The sequence below is a fragment of the Giraffa tippelskirchi genome, chromosome 6, assembly GCF_054371585.1.
Source record: "Giraffa tippelskirchi isolate mGirTip1 chromosome 6, T2T-mGirTip1v1.2.pri, whole genome shotgun sequence".
Taxonomy (NCBI): domain Eukaryota; kingdom Metazoa; phylum Chordata; class Mammalia; order Artiodactyla; family Giraffidae; genus Giraffa; species Giraffa tippelskirchi.
Genome location: NC_137280.1, coordinates 125452574 through 125470153, shown reverse-complemented (window position 1 = coordinate 125470153; position 17580 = coordinate 125452574). Strand labels below are relative to the sequence as shown.

The following is a 17580-nucleotide window of genomic DNA, read 5'->3' as shown; positions in this document are numbered from 1 at the left end:
GGCAGCGGCTCTTTCTCACCTTCTAGACCCAGATTTCTGGAGCAGATTGCGGGAGAGATGGTGTGCAGAGTCTGCTCCTGGTGCATTTCTCAAAAGTCTGCGGACATTGCTGCGTCAGAATCGCCAGTGGATCCCTTTGTTTCACTCCAGCCACGGATTGGCCGACAGCGGCACCCAGAGGTCCAGTAGGATATCTACCTCTTGTTATTTCTGAAAGTCCTCCTTTGTTTCCAGGATTTATTTTAAAATACCAGTTGGTTCAGTATAAAGGCTACAAGTCACTATTTCTTTTTGACAAAATATTAATAAAATGGTCTTTCTACAAAATTTAAAACAAATTTTTTAATTTATTAAAATTCACATCAGCTTAAAATTCTTACACAATTTCCCTCGTGACATTTCCTTTTGAAGAATACTACTTAAGTTTCTTTTTCTTAAACATTTTTTACTCAAGAAATTATCCATTGTAAAAACAATTTTACATTAGATAAGGAAATTCTCACTGTATATTCTATAATATAGAAGAAACCACCACTATAAAAAGTAGAAAATACCAACAAAAAATTTAAAGTATCAGTAATTGCGTTATTCAATTACGATTTTACATAAAACATAAGATTTACCAACATAACCATTTTAAGTGTACAGTTTAGTAGTATTAAGTACCTTCATAGTGTCATGCAACTATCACAATTATCCATCTCCGGAATTCTTTTTTATCTCCTAAAACTGAAACCGTCTACCCATTAAATGGTAATTCCTCATTCTCCTCTTTCTCCAGCCCCTGGCAAACATCATTCTACTTGCTGGCTCTATGATTTTGACTATTCTAAATACCTCATATAAGTGGAATCATACAGTATTTGTCTTTTTTTTTTACTTATTTTACACAGCATTAATATCCTCAAAGTTCATCCGTGTTGCAGTATTATGTCAGAATTTCCTTCCTTTTTAAAGAGTATGAGGTTCCTAAAAAAATTAAAAACAGAACTACCACATGATGCAGCAATTCCACTTCTGGGTATGTTTCTGAAAATAACAATAACAACAACAACAACACTAATTTGGAAAGATTGAGCACCACTATGTTCACTGCAGCACCATTTACAACAGCCAAGATATGGAAGCAACCTAAGTGTCCAACAATAAATGAATGGATAAATAATATGTGGTGTACATATATGTACATATGGCATATGTACACTACCATAAATAAGAACAAAATCTTGGGATTCCCTGGTGGTCCAGTGGTTAAGAATCGTCTTTCCATCTCTGGTCCCAGAAGATCCCACATGCTCTGCAGCAACTAAGCCCATGTGCCACAACTACTGAAGCCCTTGAACATGCTCCACAATAAGAGAAGCCAGGGAAATGAGAAGCCCATGCACCACAACAAAGTTTTGCTCCTAAAATTATAGAAAGCCCAAGTGCAGCAATGAAGAGTCACCATAGCCAAAAAATAAAATAAATAAATAAATAAATCTTTTTAAAAAATCTTGCCATTTGCTACAACATGGATGGACATAGAGGATATAATGCTAAGTGAAGTAAGTCAAACAGAAAAAGACAAATCTCATATGATTTCACTTATATGTAGAACTGAAACAAGAAAAACATAAAACAAACAGATGCATAGATACAAAGAACAATCAGGTGGCTGTCACAAGGATGTGGGGATGAGTGAAATAGGTGAGTAATATTAAGAGTTACAAACTTCCAGTTACAAAATAAATGAGTCACAAGGATGAAATCGATAGCATGGGGAATACAGTATAGTCAATAAAATCGTAATAACTTTGTATGGTGACAGACTAGACTTACAGTGGTGGTGATCATTTTGTAATGTACAGAAATACTGAATGACTATGTTGTACACCTGGAACTAATAGTGTTGTAGGTCAATTATATTTCAATTTAAAAAATAATTTCCTTCCTTTTTAAAGCTGAATAATATTCCATTGTATGTACACATACCACATTTTGCTTATGCATTCACTGGTTGAATACCTTGGGTGTATCTAACTTTTAGCTACTGTGAATAATGCAGCTATGAACAAGGGTGATAAAGATCTCTTACAGACCCTGCTTTCAATTCTTTAGGGTATATACACAGAAGTGGAATTGATGGATCATATACTAATTCTATTTTTAATTTTTTGAGGAACCACTGGCAGTTTTTCACAGTGGCTATACTATTTTACATCATTCCCACCAACAGTACACAAGGGTTTCCTGATTCTACATCCTCGACAATATTTATTATTTTCTGTTCTTTTTATAGCAGTCATCCCAGTGGGTATGAGGTAGTACCTCACTGTTGTTTTCATTTGCATTTCCCTAATAATTAGTAATGTTAAGCATCTTCTAATGTGCTTATTGGCCATTGTGTCCTTTTTGGAATTATACATATATATACACACACTATTATAATCCTCCTAATAATCCGCTCCATACACACACTATTATAATCCTCCTAATAATCCGCTCTCTCATGGATACTACTGATTACTTCTATAGACTGAATATTTATATCCCCTTGCAAAAAAATTCATTTGTTGAAACTTAATCAATGTAATGGTATTGAGAGGTAGGGCTTTGGGGAGGTGATTAGGTCATGAGAGTGGAGTCCTCATAAATGGCATTCGTGCCTCTGTAAAATGGGCCACAGAGAGCTCCCCTATCCCTCTCACCATGTGAGGTTACAGCAAAAAAAGACTACCACCTATGAACCAGGAAGCCTGCCCTCATCAGACACCAAGCTGCCATTGCCTTTTTCAGACTTCTCAGGCTTCAGATCTAAGAAATAAATTTCCATTGATTATAAGCCACTCAAGTTATGGTATTTTGATACAGCAGCCCAAATAGATTATAGTTGCCCATGCCAGTTGCCCAAATAGTTGCCCATGCCCTTTCCTCTCTACTAACACTTCCTTTTTAGAGGGCCACTCTCTGTGTACTTAAGGGGCAGCTGAACCTATTCACAGTGATAGTAGGTTCTGATAGATCTAAGCCAATACTGGTGATCTCATTCCTCTTGCCAGTGTTTAGTTAGGAATATGGCTTAAAACAGTTAGTAATTAAAAAATAGTCCTAGTGTGGGACTTCCCTGGTGGTCTAGTGGTTAAGAATCCACCTTGCAATGCAGGGCACATGGGTTCAATCCCTGGTCTGGGAAGTAAGACCCCAAAGGACACAACGAAGATCCTGAGTGTGGCAACTAAGACCCAACACAGCCAAGTAATTAGATGTCTTTTTAAAAACCATGAGTTAAAAAATAAGCTTAGATCAAGGCTTCTCAACCCTGGTGCTGCTGCTAAGTTGCGTCAGTCATGTCTGACTCTGCGTGACCCCAAAGACGGCAGCCCACCAGGCTCCCACCTCCCTGGAATTCTCTAGGCAAGAGTACTGGAGTGGGTTGCCAGTGCCTTCTCCGTCTCAACCTTGGTACTACTGCAATATTATGAGTTAGATAACTTTGTTGTAGGGAGGATGTTTTATGCATCGTAGGATATTTGGCAGCACCCATGAGATGCCAGTAGATCCCACAGGTGCAACAATCAAAATGTCTCCAGACATCAATGAATGTCTCTTCCTCCCCACCATTTTGAAATTACAGGTTTAAGGTATTCCCCTGGTGACTATTACTGAGCCAGGGATAGGCATATGGTCTAAGCTGGTCCAATCAAACTGAAAGACAGATTTTGGTTGGAAAGAACCACTCTCTGAACTTACCATGGACAAAGAAGGAAGTTCCTCAGTTACTGCTGGCAGGTTTCTTATGACCACAGACTTTGGAAGTTTACAAGGAGGTGAGGGTAAGGCTGAAAAAATAAGAAAATATAAATAAATGTTCATTCTCCAAAATTAGCAACAGTTAAACAATTCACAGGACTAGAAAAGGTCAGTTTGCATTCCAATCCCAAAGAAAAGCAATGCCAAAGAATACTCAAACTACTACACAATTGCACTCATCCCACACATTAGCAAAGTAATGCTCAAAATTCTCCAAGCCAGGCTTCAGCAATACGTGAACCGTGAACTTCCAGATGTTCAAGCTGGTTTTAGAAAAGGCAGAGGAACCAGAGATCAAATTGCCAACATCCGCTGGATCATCAAAAAAGCAAGAGAGTTCCAGAAAAACATCTATTTCTGCTTTATTGACTATGCCAAAGCCTTTGACTGTGTGGATCACAAGAAACTGTGGAAAATTCTGAAAGAGATGGGAATACCAGACCATCTGACCTGTCTCTTGAGAAACCTGTGTGCAGGTCAGGAAGCAACAGTTAGAACTGGACATGGAACAACAGACTGGTTCTAAATAGGAAAAGGAGTACGTCAAGGCTGTATATTGTCACCCTGCTTATTTAACTTATATGCAGAGTACATCATGAGAAACGCTGGGCTGGAAGAAACAAGCTGGAATCAAGATTGCCAGGAGAAATATCAATAACCTCAGATATGCAGATGACACCACCCTTATGCCAGAAAGTGAAGAAGAACTAAAGAGCCTCTTGATGAAAGTGAAAGAGGAGAGTGAAAAAGTTGGCTTAAAGCTCAACATTCAGAAAACTAAGATCATGGCATCTGGTCCCATCACTTCATGGGAAATAGATGGAAAAACAGTGGAAACAGTGTCAGACTTCATTTTTTGGGATCCAAAATCACTGCTGATGGTGATTGCAGCCATAAAATTAAAAGACGCTTACTCCTTGGAAGGAAGGTTATGACCAACCTAGATAGCATATTTAAAAGCAGAGACACTACTTTGCCAACAAAGGTCCGTCTAGTCAAGGCTATGGTTTTTCCAGTAGTCACGTATGGATGTGAGAGTTGGACGGTGAAGAAAGCTGAGCGCCAAAGAATTGATGCTTTTGAACTGTGGTGTTGGAGAAGACTCTTGAGACTCCCTTGGACTGCAAGGAGATCCAACCAGTCCATCCTAAAGGAGATCAGTCCTGGATGTTCATTGGAAGGACTGATGTTGAAGCTGAAACTCCAATACTTTGGCCACCTCATGCAAAGAGCTGACTCATTGGAAAAGACCCTAATGCTGGGAAGGATTGGGGGCAGGAGGAGAAGGGGACAACAGAGGATGAGATGGCTGGATGGCATCACCGACTCGATGGACATGGGTTCGGGTAAACTCTGGGAGTTGGTGATGGACAGAGAGGCCTGGCGTGCTGCGATTCATGGGGTCGCAAAGAGTCGGACACGACTGAGAGACTGAACTGAACTGAAACAATTCATGCCAGACCATGATTCTATCTTGCCCAGAGGCAGCCATACTTCTAGAACTACACTGTCTGATACTATAGCCACCCACCCACATGTGGCCATTGGGCACTTGAAATGTGGCTAGTCCAAACTGATATGAGCCTTAAGTGCAAAATACACACCTGATTTTGAAGATTTAGTAAAAAAAATAAGATTGTAAAATATATCATTAATAATTGTACACTGATTACATGTTTAACAATACTTTTGATAATTAGGTTAAATAAAATGCTATTGAAGTTAATTTAATGTGCTTTTTTGGGGCATTTTAGTGAGGTTGCTAGGTAATTTAACATACACATGTAGCTTTCACCTGTAGCTCATGTTGTATTTCTCTTGGACAGAGTTACTCTAGACTATCTGGTTTTTGAGATAACACATTTTCTTATTGTTTAAACCAGTGTAGGTTGACCTTTTTTCCTATAGAAAGCTTCCTGTTTGATATAAGAGGCTGCCAAATTATCATTAACCTGCTTTTTGCTGATTATATACTGTGGGAACAGTATATAAGGTGTATTTTGGGGGCAATTGCTATTTCCTCACCCCTATAATTTTCAGTTTCCAAAATATAAACAAGGCTTCTCCCAACACCCACATTTTTTTAACCTCCATAGTATAAGGAACCTGAAGTTTATTAAAAGGAATTTTCAAACATATAGCACTAGCCTGATTGTGATACTCCTTTATCACAGGTAGGAAGCCCTTTGAGGCTTGTTCCCACAGTGGGCAATTTATTGCTTCACCCAAATATTTGGTTCACCAGTATCACAGATATCCTCCGGAACAACCATAGGAGTGTAATTCTTTTATCAACTCAACGGTTTCTACATGTCAAATGGATTTGATGAAAACAAAAACTGAATTTATCAACAGACATTAAGGTAATGGTGATATTGCAGTGCCCTTAGCTCTAGGATCAGTGTAATTACCCCTTATAAACAGCATTCAGAAAATGTATTAAACTCAAAGGCAGAAAATATGTTTCACAGTTGAAGGAGGTAGATACTTTTGGGGTAACTTCAGTTGATTCTTTTAATTATCTCTGACAACCTTCTATTTCAAGGTTTACGAACTGAAATACATCATAATTTTGGAAACTCTAAATTGCCCAGAATTTATCTCAAATTATTTTCTGTGACAAACATATTTGAGCATCATAAAACCCACAGGCAATTGAAATGCAAAGCAATATTTGGATTATTTTCATGTATAAGCATGGCCTCAGATTTTATAGGATTAAATAAAGCATTATGCAGAGGCTAGCATGTTAAACTCATATCTATGAGTTAACTAAAATTGGGTACAATTAAGGGACTAGCACATTGGAAACATTTCTTCAAAAAGAGCAAATAGATCATCCTGGAGATTATACATACATCAGCTAACATTCTTCAACACATTACAGAACAAAGAACTAAAGCACAATTGCGTGCAAGTGCATAATTTCCCTTCAGACTTAGCATGAAAAACCAAACTGGGGTCAATCCATTTAAATTCCACCCCATGATACACAATGTCACAGTCTGCTGAAATCAAAAGGGATACATTCACACCTGCTGTTTGCAAACCTCTGACCTCCTAACAATTAGTAGGATCCTTGACTGGAGAGGAAATGTCTATCAAGTGACTCTCTTTCATTTTAAGGCAATACAGAATGTATTTTCTTTCACAAATTATTAGAGGATTTAGATTATATTTATGTTCTTCGGATGGGTCAATTTTTTCATTCAGTTACCAAATATTTTTTATCTCCCACGTTTTGATATGAAGCACTGGGACCAGATGAGCACACGATTAGACTTCTAATTGTCACAGACCTTCCAATCTTAGGTGAGGGAGACAATAAGTACAAAAGAAATAAAGTGATTTTTCTATATGTTAATCACATTTTAAGCGAGTTCCTTTAAACTTAAGATGCAGGTGTTGATATTTTAGAGAACAGAAATTGTAATTTTAATGATCCTGATGCTCTACCAAATTGATCCTATTAATAAATGGAAATGAACAGAAGTGAAAACTCTTACACTGTTAGTCCGAAGTACTATAAATCCATGTTAAGAACACCTGACCACCTAAAAAGGCAAGTAGAAAAGTTACCTGAACATAGAGGTGATTTCTTTTAAAATTCCAAACTAATTAAAAATTACTGGCAAATTAGTGGCAGGGGATAATACTTCAATTAAAGCTTAATCAGACCATTCGTCCTTCAGACAACGGTACTAAATGAACACGGGCCTCCGGAAGAACACTACGTTCCCTGTTTACATTTATACCTACACCTAACACATTAAAAGAGAAATCACCCTTGTTGCCTCAGGAAGTCTCCAAAACACAAACAGACCGTGAGTCACAGGCCCCCAAAGGACACTTTATCAACTAACACAGAATTACATAGTGGGGAGCATGTCCTCACGCCACTGATTCGGGTACTTTAAAATCCACACGCATGGTTAGCGATGAATTCTTTTATTGGCTCCAGATTTAAGAATATAGTCTGGGGAGACTCCGAGATGTTTCCAGAAACAAAACACTATTTCCGCACGGAAGCCTAGGAAGTAACCCGCCCCCGGCGAGCTGGTAAAAGCTATGGCTTAGCAAAGGCAGGCGAGACAATCTTTCTTAGAATTGCTTTCTTTAAACACTTTCAAGGTAATGGCTATTTTTGAAACATGATCGCCTCCTTCTCGCAAAACCAAAATCTCGCGAGACAACAAGTCACGCCGAACGGCGTAATCGCGCGTTGCGCGTGCGCGCGCTGAAACGTCCTGCACTTCCGCCCAAGGCGTGCTGTCACTCACAGACTCCTCCCGTCCTCCGGGGTGACGTAACGCTTTCTTTTCCGCTAAGTCTGCACCTCCGGACGGAGGCACGCTGAGCTGCGGAGTTGCAAAGTCTGGCGCTCGGAGCTGCGGCTCTCTGCGAGATTTCACGTTGCCGGTTCCGAGTCATTTCACCGATAATCAATAGCGGATAGCTTTGCCAAGTGCCGGGAAGAACAAAGGAATCAAGAAAGCGACGCTCGGCTCCCGGCCTTCTTGTTCTGAGTGGCTTTTTCTGCCCGTTCCTGTCCGGAGAATCTGGACTTATAATCGTCACTGGATTGTAAGTACCCGAGGTGAAGAGAGCTCACTACGCCCCGCATTTTGAATATCTTTGTTCCGGGAGAGTTTGTGGTTTGAGCGTATCTGCTGAGCCTTACTTTCTGTGCCGAAAATCTTTCGTAGGAGCCGCCATTTGCTTTCTCTGCATTGTTCTGCAGCGGCATCTAGAGGTTGAAACTTGGCGTTGCAGCTAATAGATTTAAATGGACATAACTGAATAAGGCAATGCATCAGTAACAACTGGTGTTCAGTCACGGCGTATTAAGAAAGACTTGGGGCTTAATTAAAAACATGCTTAGCTGCTGTTCTTCTAGAACTCTCTGTAATTAAGGATTCAAGTTTATAAAGAACTGGTCTTTCTGGTGAAGTACCTGGAACTTTTTAGTGCAAAAAGTGGTTATTAGAGAAAAACTGAATTACAAAGAAATAAAAATGAGTAAGAGCAAAGATGATGCTCCTCATGAACTAGAGAGCCAGTTTATCTTACGCCTACCCCCGGAGTATGCCTCTACTGTGAGGCGGGCTGTACAGTCTGGCCATGTCAACTTGAAGGACAGACTGTCAATTGAGTTACACCCTGATGGGCGTCATGGAATTGTCAGAGTGGACCGAGTCCCTTTGGCCGCAAAACTGGTAGACCTGCCGTGTGTTATGGAGAGTTTGAAAACCATTGATAAAAAAACCTTTTACAAGACAGCTGATGTCTGTCAGATGCTTGTCTCTACAGTTGATGGTGATCTCTATCCTCCTGTGGAGGAACCAGTTGCTACTACTGATCCCAAAGCAAGCAAAAAGAAGGATAAGGACAAAGAGAAAAAATTTGTATGGAACCATGGAATTACTCTGCCTCTGAAAAATGTGAGAAAGAGAAGATTCCGTAAGACAGCAAAGAAGAAGTATATTGAGTCTCCAGATGTGGAAAAAGAAGTAAAGCGGTTGCTGAGCACAGATGCTGAAGCTGTCAGTACCCGCTGGGAAATAATTGCTGAAGATGAGACAAAAGAAACAGAAAATCAAGGCCTTGATATCTCTTCCCCAGGAATGTCTGGCCACAGGCAGGGCCATGACTCCTTAGAACATGATGAGCTTCGGGAGATATTCAATGACCTCAGCAGCAGCAGTGAAGATGAAGATGAGACACAGCATCAAGATGAAGAAGATATAAACATCATAGACACTGAAGAAGATCTGGAAAGGCAGCTACAGGACAAACTAAATGAATCAGATGAACAGCACCAAGAAAACGAGGGAACCAATCAGCTGGTTATGGGAATTCAGAAACAGATTGATAACATGAAAGGCAAGCTCCAAGAGACCCAGGACAGAGCAAAGCGTCAGGAGGATCTCATCATGAAAGTGGAAAACCTGGCTCTCAAGAACAGATTTCAGGCTGTGCTGGATGAACTGAAACAAAAGGAAGACCGGGAAAAGGAGCAGCTAAGCTCTTTGCAAGAAGAGCTAGAATCACTCCTAGAGAAGTGAGGAGTGGTTTCATACTTAATTTCATTGCTGTGAGAGGTCAGCATTTAAAGAGAAACTTTTTATTTTCATCGCTTGTAAAACTTTGCAGTAGTTTGCAGTTTCCTCCACTGTCTTCTGTTGGATTTGTCTTGTAGACAAATGTGAATTTCTATCTCATTTGTCTTTTGGAACCACTTTGCTAGGTGTTTATCCCTTAGGAAGTAGGAATGTATAGACAAATGTAGAGAAGTTGTATGATTAGTGGAGTGAAAAGTTCAACGTAGTTATTAATCACAGCTTCATTGCAGGACTTTGTGGCTGTTTCTCCATTTAGAAGCTTCCATTGCTACTCTGTGATGACATCTGAGATAAATCAGTAGAGTCTAGTCTGGAGGCAGTAAAGTTTGTTTGCATATGTTTTTTGGTGCTATAGCTAATTTTCCAGCTATTCAAAGCAATTTTTCATATTTTTGCATTGCAAGTCATTTAGTAACGTTGTTCAATAATAAATAAGCAAGTTAAGTTTCACTTTATAATGTGTCTTGCTCTTTTAGGGGTAGTGTATATTATCCTCTTCTGAAGTAGTTTCCTGGTGGGGTTTAATAGATTGACCAATTGGATTCTGTTTTGTAGGAAAAGAAGCAATTATGTTCGATTTTAAGAAAGGAACACAGCAAGGGCAAAGAAATGGGGCAGTATCCCCTTTACATTATGTTTCCAATCCACCTGCTCCATTTGGAGGTTAGGAAATAAAGAGCCTTCTTAAACTATCCGAATGTTTTTTCCAGCCTAATATCCCATTCTCCCACTATTTTCAGTCCTGAGCTTATTTACATTTCTTTTTTCAAGGAGTTTAATTACTCCTTTTCCTCTATAATAGTCTACTGGGATAAGTACTCTTATGTACCTGTCATACCAGAGTCTAAGTTACCTGTTGCTCATATCCTTACGAAGCTGTTAATTCACTGAGATTAGGCATTTTGCCTTGTTAGTCACTGTAAAAAAGAGTAAAGCAGTTAAAATCACAAGGTCAGGCGATGTAGTGCCTGAGTTGAGTGATCTTGGGCAAATAAATTAATGTTTGCCTCAATTTCCTCATCTCTAAAGTGGAGGTGATAATATCATCTACCTCGGGACACTTGAGTTTGGCTATTGAGTTAATACATATAAAGGATGTGAAAACAATTCCTGGAATAGAAGCAAATTATTGCCTATTTTCTAGGTAAGATGTAACAGGGATTAAAGAGTAATCAAAATGGTAGAAAAGTGTATGAAGAAACTTTTAAATGTTGACTGATTTCAAATTAAAGAATCATTGTAAATCAAAGCTTAAACTATAGCAGAAACAAAGTTTGTTTCCAATACGTACATCTACAGCATAAGCATACTGAGTTTACTGTAGCTTTGTTTTTTTGTTTGATTTATTTATGGTTTTGCATAAATATAAAGCCTCCATAGTGAAGAGTAATTATGTGTTACATAAACTTCAAAAGAGAAAAACTTAAGATCCATTTTCCTTCATGTAAACCCAGAGTTTCCAAAGAAGACTCACTTTTCTCACAGCTCCCTTGTTTGATGAGTGTGATATATAGTTGGGTTACAGTTTTCAATATTTCTCTGAGTTCATGAACAGAAATTGAATTTTTTTAAAAAGTTTAAGATACAAATAAAGGACTCACTGAAAATTTTAAGCAATGCAGAAGTTTTACAAATTCTTAATTTTACTCCCCTATTGCTGGTCACTTAGGTTGTTCTGTTTTAAATTTGCTATTACACAGAATGCTGCAATAAGCGTATCACTGTGGCCTCCATTTTTCATTGTATTTATAGATTAGGTACATGGGGTCTTTATGATCAGTTCTAAATGTCATAAAGCCTAGACATTTTGAATTTATAGATCAAATGTTTGAGATGAAAAATTGAGACAAATTGTGACAAATCAAGTCTCTGAAGGACTGTGTCTTGAACTCTGCTTTTTATCTTTTAGTATCCAGTAAGAATTCTGTGTAAAAACAGAGACTAGGAAAACTGCTCACCACACAGGAAGTAATATTGGCCTTTCTGTATTACAGATGCCCAGCTCTTTCACACTACAGAGCTTTACTTTTATTACACTTACATTTCTCTTTTTCTGGAACAGTCTAGATAATCTCATGGCTAGCTTTTTGTTACTCAGCCCTCAGCTCAGACTACTTTCTCTGGTAAACCTATCTGGCTACTCAATCAGATATCTAGGGAACATGTGATGTGGGTATGCATCTTCTTAAGGGTGATGGTCTTCACTGAAAATCTGGAAATTTCATTGCCATTATTTTCCATGTATGCTTGGGAGTATGCGTGCTTAAATTTAAAACAGAAGCATCATAATTTTGGTTTAGAATCAGGAAAAAATAGTTTCAGATAGTTAAGAGTGCCTTTTGTCTTGGGCAGTGTTACAGTATATTCTGTAAACAGTATATACAGTACAGCTCCAAGTCCAGCTGTTCAGTATATTTTATGGAACTTGAGCTCTGGCTGTAATATTTGTACAACTAGGTCTGACTGTTCAGTGAAGTTACAGACCATTTCTCTATTAATGCCCGCATGGTCCCTGGCACTGATTACTAATTTGGTTTTTCCAAAACATACACATATATGAACTTAATGCAGAAGCACTTAATGATTTACTGCAGTAACCTCCATCTCTTGGGCTTGTAAAAACTCAGTATGTGCTTTAAAAATAAAATTTTAAAATATTTAAAAATAAAAAAATAACCATATGTCATTAATGGACAGTTTTAAAAGCCAAAACATTTTTTAAAAACTCAAATATGATAGGACTAAAATTTTTTTTTTCTAGTTTAAAATGGCACATTGTTCTTGTGAATCTCTTTTTTCTCCCAGAAAGCCTGCTGATATAACATAGTAGCCCCTAAGGGAAAGAATAGGAGGTGAGACAGCAGGGGATGAGAGATGTCAATCTGTTTTGATAAGGCCAAAGCAGGTGAAGAAATGATTAATTCAGAGGTGGCAGAAAGTTTCATGCTAAATGTCTACGAAGAGGTATATCAAGGAGAAACAAACCCACTTGACATAGACACTGTGAGGCTGTTCTGCAGGCTGTTTCCCAGGAAAAGGGAAGGTGTGCAGCTGGAAACAGGATTCATTAAAGTCCAAGTTCAGGGACTTCCCTGGCAGTCCAGTGGTTAGAATTCCAGCTTCCACTGTGGAGGGCACAGATTAGATCTCTGGTGGGGGAACTAAGATCCCACAGGCCAGGCAATGCAGTCAAATAATAAAAGTCTGTGTTCAGAGCTGTTGGATGTCCAGGAACCCTATCTCACTCAAGGAAGTCAGATGACTTCCTTACCCATCCCACAGAAGCAAAGTTTATTTTATGAGTAAACTGTACTAAAGAAGGCCCAGATGAAGGCTGGGTTCTACAGCATTTAAACAAGGGAATTGTGTGAAAGTCTTTTATGATTGCAGAATGTCAACCCTCTTCTCCCATTTGGTCTCCTTACATCAGTACTCAAGGCATACACTATCCCCTTCCCCATCCCCAAGCACGAACAAACACATTGGAAGATAATTCTCTGAAGAAACCATGTGGTACTGGGGAAAAGAAATCCAGGTACACTTGGGCACTCTGAAGAAAAGACCAGGTCACTATTTTCTACGGCAATGAAGTCAACCTGATGACAAACACTGTCTGTCCATGCACCATCTGCTTTTAGATGCCTCAGTTTAAAATATTAGCTGATAGCCAAAGGATCAAAGAAAGCTTTCAGAATGAATCGTTTAAGCATACTTTCTGCCCTCTCCCCATTTTGTTTATAACCCGCAAAGTAAAATACAGCCTAGGGCTTAGAACGTAAACTTTAAGAGCATTGGTTCCAACGCTGGGATTATAAGTATCTGGGAGGAAAAAGTGTCCTGGCAGCGGTACCCTCACTGATGGCCCAAACCACATCTTGCCTACTAGGTCTGTGGTCAATTACACCCAGAACTTCTGTTGCTCAAAGCTTCATGGCTCCTCAACGAGAGCCCGGAAGCACCAGAACCACACAGCTCTTTTCTATCAACTTTCTTAGCTATATATAAAGATCTCTTTTCCAAGCCGATTGTACCAGGCCGTGTCCTACCTCTAGAAATAATAAGGGCTCTGCGTCCACTAGCGCGCAGGGATACAGGCCCAGAGCCTCGGCGATGTTGCCACGAAATAAGGCTCCTGTCCGCCTCAGGCGTCCCTTCCCGTCCCCGGGCGAGCGAAGCGCCAGACCTGGAGAGAAGCGCGGCGGTCGTCTACGGAGCCGCCATTCCTCTCCCGAGGCGATTAAGGGTTTTCTGATCTGTAGGATACGCGGACAGTCAGGTAACAACCCCCACCCCCGTTTGTTTGTTTTCCCTATTATAAGCCTTTGTCTCTGAAGACTGACCCTTTGACTCCAGGCGCGATCAACTGGGAGCACCTCCCATTTTGTTTGGCCGAGTAGAAAATACGGGAGGCGGGGGTCTGGCCGAATGGGAAGGCATTTGTTCCTTCGCTGCGGCAGCGCCTAGAGTTTCTGCCCCTAATCTCAGGAATTTATCGAATAGCTTTCAACTGCTGTATTGTAATTCATCTGAAGTGTTTATCTAGTCCGTCCTCGAGCCCGCGGGCGCTGGGACGGCCTGGCTGAGTGGAGCTAGCAGGCGGCGGGCGGGTCGGGGGTCCAGACGCGGCGATCACCGGCTGCGAGGAGAGGCGCGTGCTCGGCCACCGCCGGGGGTTAGCGCTGGGCCACGGTGCGCGGGGAGGGCGGCCCGAGGCCTAATCTGGGGTTAAGCGGCTACTCCCGCCGGGGAGAGACAGCCAAGAGTAGGCGGTGGCACACAGGACGCCCGTCTTAAAGTCCGGAGAGTGGCCTTCCGCGGAGACCGGAGAGTGGGCGAACATGAAGTCCAGTCCTGCCATCCAGGCTGCCGTCGACCTTACCGCGGGGGCCCTGGGGGGCACAGCGTGCGTCCTGACCGGGCAGCCCTTCGACACTATGAAGGTGAAGATGCAGACATTCCCCGGCCTGTACAAGGGCCTCACCGACTGTGCCCTGAAGACGTACTCCCAGGTGGGCTTGCGGGGCTTCTACAAGGGGACCGGCCCCGCGTTGATGGCCTACGTCGCCGAGAACTCGGTCCTCTTCATGTGCTACGGCTTCTGCCAACAGTTCGTTAGGAAAGTGGCTGGATTGGACGAGCAGGCGAAGCTGAATGATCTGCAGACTGCGGCCGCGGGTTCCATCGCCTCAGCGTTTGCCGCGCTGGCCCTGTGCCCCACTGAGCTCGTGAAGTGCCGGCTGCAGACCATGCACGAACTGGAGATGTCAGGGAGGATGGCAAAAAGCCATGATACAGTTTGGTCCGTCGTGAAGAGTATCCTTAGAAAGGATGGCCCCTGGGGCTTCTACCACGGACTCACGAGTACTCTGTTTCAAGTAGTACCAGGCTATTTCTTCTTCTTCGGTGGCTATGAACTGAGCCGATCTTTTTTTGCCTCGGGGGGGTCAAAAGATGAACTAGGCCCTGTCCCCTTGATGTTAAGTGGTGGAATTGCTGGCATTTGCCTTTGGTTTGTCATATACCCCGTGGATTGTATCAAATCCAGAATTCAGGTTCTTTCCATGTTTGGAAAACAGACAGGATTCATCAGAACTCTTCTAAGTGTTGTGAGAACCGAAGGAATAGCAGCTTTATATTCTGGTCTGAAAGCTACTCTGATTCGAGCGTTTCCTGCCAATGCAGCACTGTTTTTGGCTTATGAATACAGCAGGAAAATGATGATGAGCCAGTTTGAAGCATATTGAAGTATCTTGGTGAGTCTGGATTCAAGTACAAACCTTTGGGGACTATAACTCAGTTTCATGAAGCACTAGACCAATGCGGTATTATTTTTGACTTCCTGGGAGCTTTGTTTTTGTCTTCCCTTCTTATACTCTTAAACTTTATGGAAGAAACTTCATTTTATGTCATATAATTTCAGCCCATAATTGTATTCAAATAGAAAAGTTGCTGCTCTTTTGTTTGGTGAGATACACAGAGGGAGTGGGTGGCCCTAGGTACCTAATCTGAAAAGCTAAATATAGTTGGGGGAAAAAAATTATAGTTGAGCTTTTGCATAAATCTGCATATGTACATGCAGTTTGGTTGGTTATGTGTTGTGTGAATTAAATAGAGTTTGGTTCCTGTGTTCAATCATATGTCACAAGAAAAAACAGAGTTAAGCATGTTTCTGAAGGTGCTTATAAATGATTGCTTAATCCACTCAAGATGTAGGGTCTCTTGAAAACTCTGCTTAACATGTGCACTGTTCTAGCCAATTAAAGTTTTTAAAAAGTTTTTGTGTGGTGCTTGAAAACCAAAATATCCATCTACAATTTTTTGCATCTACAATGATTTATTTATTTTATTTTTTACTGAGGTAACTGATTTATAGCATTATATTTCTATTTCTATGTACCCCACAAGGTGCTCACTACCAAAAATTTATTTTTTCTTTCATTACCATATAATTGATCCCCTTTATCCAGTTTGTCTTCCTCCTTCACCCCCACCCCCCCATAACCACTACTCTGTTCTCTGTAATTATGTTTGTTTTGTTTGGTTTTGGGTTGTTCATTTATTATGGGTTTTGTTTGTTTATTAGCTTTTCATATTCCACATATAAATGAAGTCATATGGTATTTGTATTTCTCTGTCTGACTTATTTCACTTAATACCTTCAAGGTCCATCCATGTTGATGCAAATGGCAAGATTTTATCTTTTTTTCTCATCTAGATTTTTAAGAGGAGAATATACTTGCATACTGATGTGGCTTCCACATTTGTTAAAGTTTCAGGGTAGGCATCCCAGATTTCCCCAAGATGCTCTACTCTTAAAATAATGCTACTCATTTTCAAAGTGGGATATTCCTCACTCTTAGGTGTGGCTTAGTTAGGCATTAGGTCTCTGGGAAGTAGCCTGGTTTTTGTATCAAATTTCCTTCCTCTTCTCTCCCAAAGAGTTTCCCCTCTGCTCTACTTTAGACGGAGATAGTGGTGAAGAATGGAGCTGTGCTTCTATGCTTTGATGAAGACCCATGTAGCTGACAACAGTTCTTAGCTTCCAGTGTCAGGATCCTGGGCTGGGAAGGATTCCAGGATGTGCTGTTGGCCCATTTAGGGGTTATTGATCCCCTTTGGCAGGGCTTCCCTGGTGGCTAATGGTAAAGAATCTGCCTGCACTGCAGGAAACCCGCGTTTGATCCCTGGGTGGAGAAGATCTCCTGGAGAAGAGGCTAGCTACCCACTCCAATATTCTTGCCTGGAGAATTCCATGGACAGAGGATCCCCCTTGGATCATTCTTTGTCCTCTCTGCCTCCACCAGTGAGAAACCTTTCCAGGGAACAGTGAGTGCAAAAGCCATGAGAACTTTTTGTTCTCTGATGGTGATCAAGTGATAGTACCAGTGGATGAATGAAGTCCTCTCCTCTCTAACAGAACTAGACAGAACTTAAGTGTTTGCAGTCCACAGTGATTAATGTTAGAGCTGACCCATTCTGAAGCTTACCTGAGGATCCATAACTCCTAGTCACTTTTTTTTTGTACGGTGTTGGAACCTTCTAAATTTTGTACTGGTTATCTGTGAATTTTATTGGTGATTATACATAAGACCTTACAAAACAATGAAACATTAAAAATAACTGTATTAAACTATATCATATGCATGTATATAGGCACTGACAAAAA

The 17580-nt window shown here is 40.6% G+C and overlaps 3 protein-coding genes across 5 annotated transcripts in view; 2 read left to right on the top strand and 1 right to left on the bottom strand.

Moving 5' to 3' along the window:
• Positions 1–14521, bottom strand: part of PCDHGA1 (protocadherin gamma subfamily A, 1) — a 27768-nt gene extending 13247 nt beyond the window's left edge. The window contains exons 1-3 of one of the 2 annotated variants that reach the window (XM_081501092.1): positions 14255–14521; positions 13961–14097; positions 3733–3821 (exon numbers count right to left, since the gene is read on the bottom strand). The gene's annotated coding sequence lies outside the window, so the exon portion shown is untranslated. The remainder of the gene's footprint in view (positions 1–3732; positions 3822–13960; positions 14098–14254) is intronic. The other variant, XM_081501093.1, reaches the window with a different exon arrangement.
• On the top strand, positions 8104–10369 carry TAF7 (TATA-box binding protein associated factor 7). Of its 2 annotated transcripts, XM_081501102.1 has the most exons (2): positions 8104–9445; positions 9635–10369. In XM_081501102.1, exons 1-2 carry the CDS (start codon positions 8808–8810, stop codon positions 9855–9857), a joined length of 861 nt encoding a protein of 286 aa, XP_081357228.1. In that variant the 5' UTR covers positions 8104–8807; the 3' UTR covers positions 9858–10369. The 2 variants fall into 2 exon arrangements, with proteins under 2 accessions (XP_081357228.1, XP_081357227.1); XM_081501101.1 differs by having other exon boundaries at positions 8104–10369.
• On the top strand, positions 14068–17580 carry LOC145510307 (mitochondrial ornithine transporter 2). Its single transcript, XM_081501108.1, has 2 exons — positions 14068–14190; positions 14695–17580. Exon 2 carries the CDS (start codon positions 14753–14755, stop codon positions 15656–15658), a length of 906 nt encoding a protein of 301 aa, XP_081357234.1. The 5' UTR covers positions 14068–14190; positions 14695–14752; the 3' UTR covers positions 15659–17580.

Coding starts and splice junctions, on each gene's coding strand:
- LOC145510307 (XM_081501108.1), top strand. CDS start 14,753: ATGAAGTCCAGTCCTGCCATCCAGGCTGCCGTCGACCTTACCGCGGGG.
- TAF7 (XM_081501101.1), top strand. CDS start 8,808: ATGAGTAAGAGCAAAGATGATGCTCCTCATGAACTAGAGAGCCAGTTT.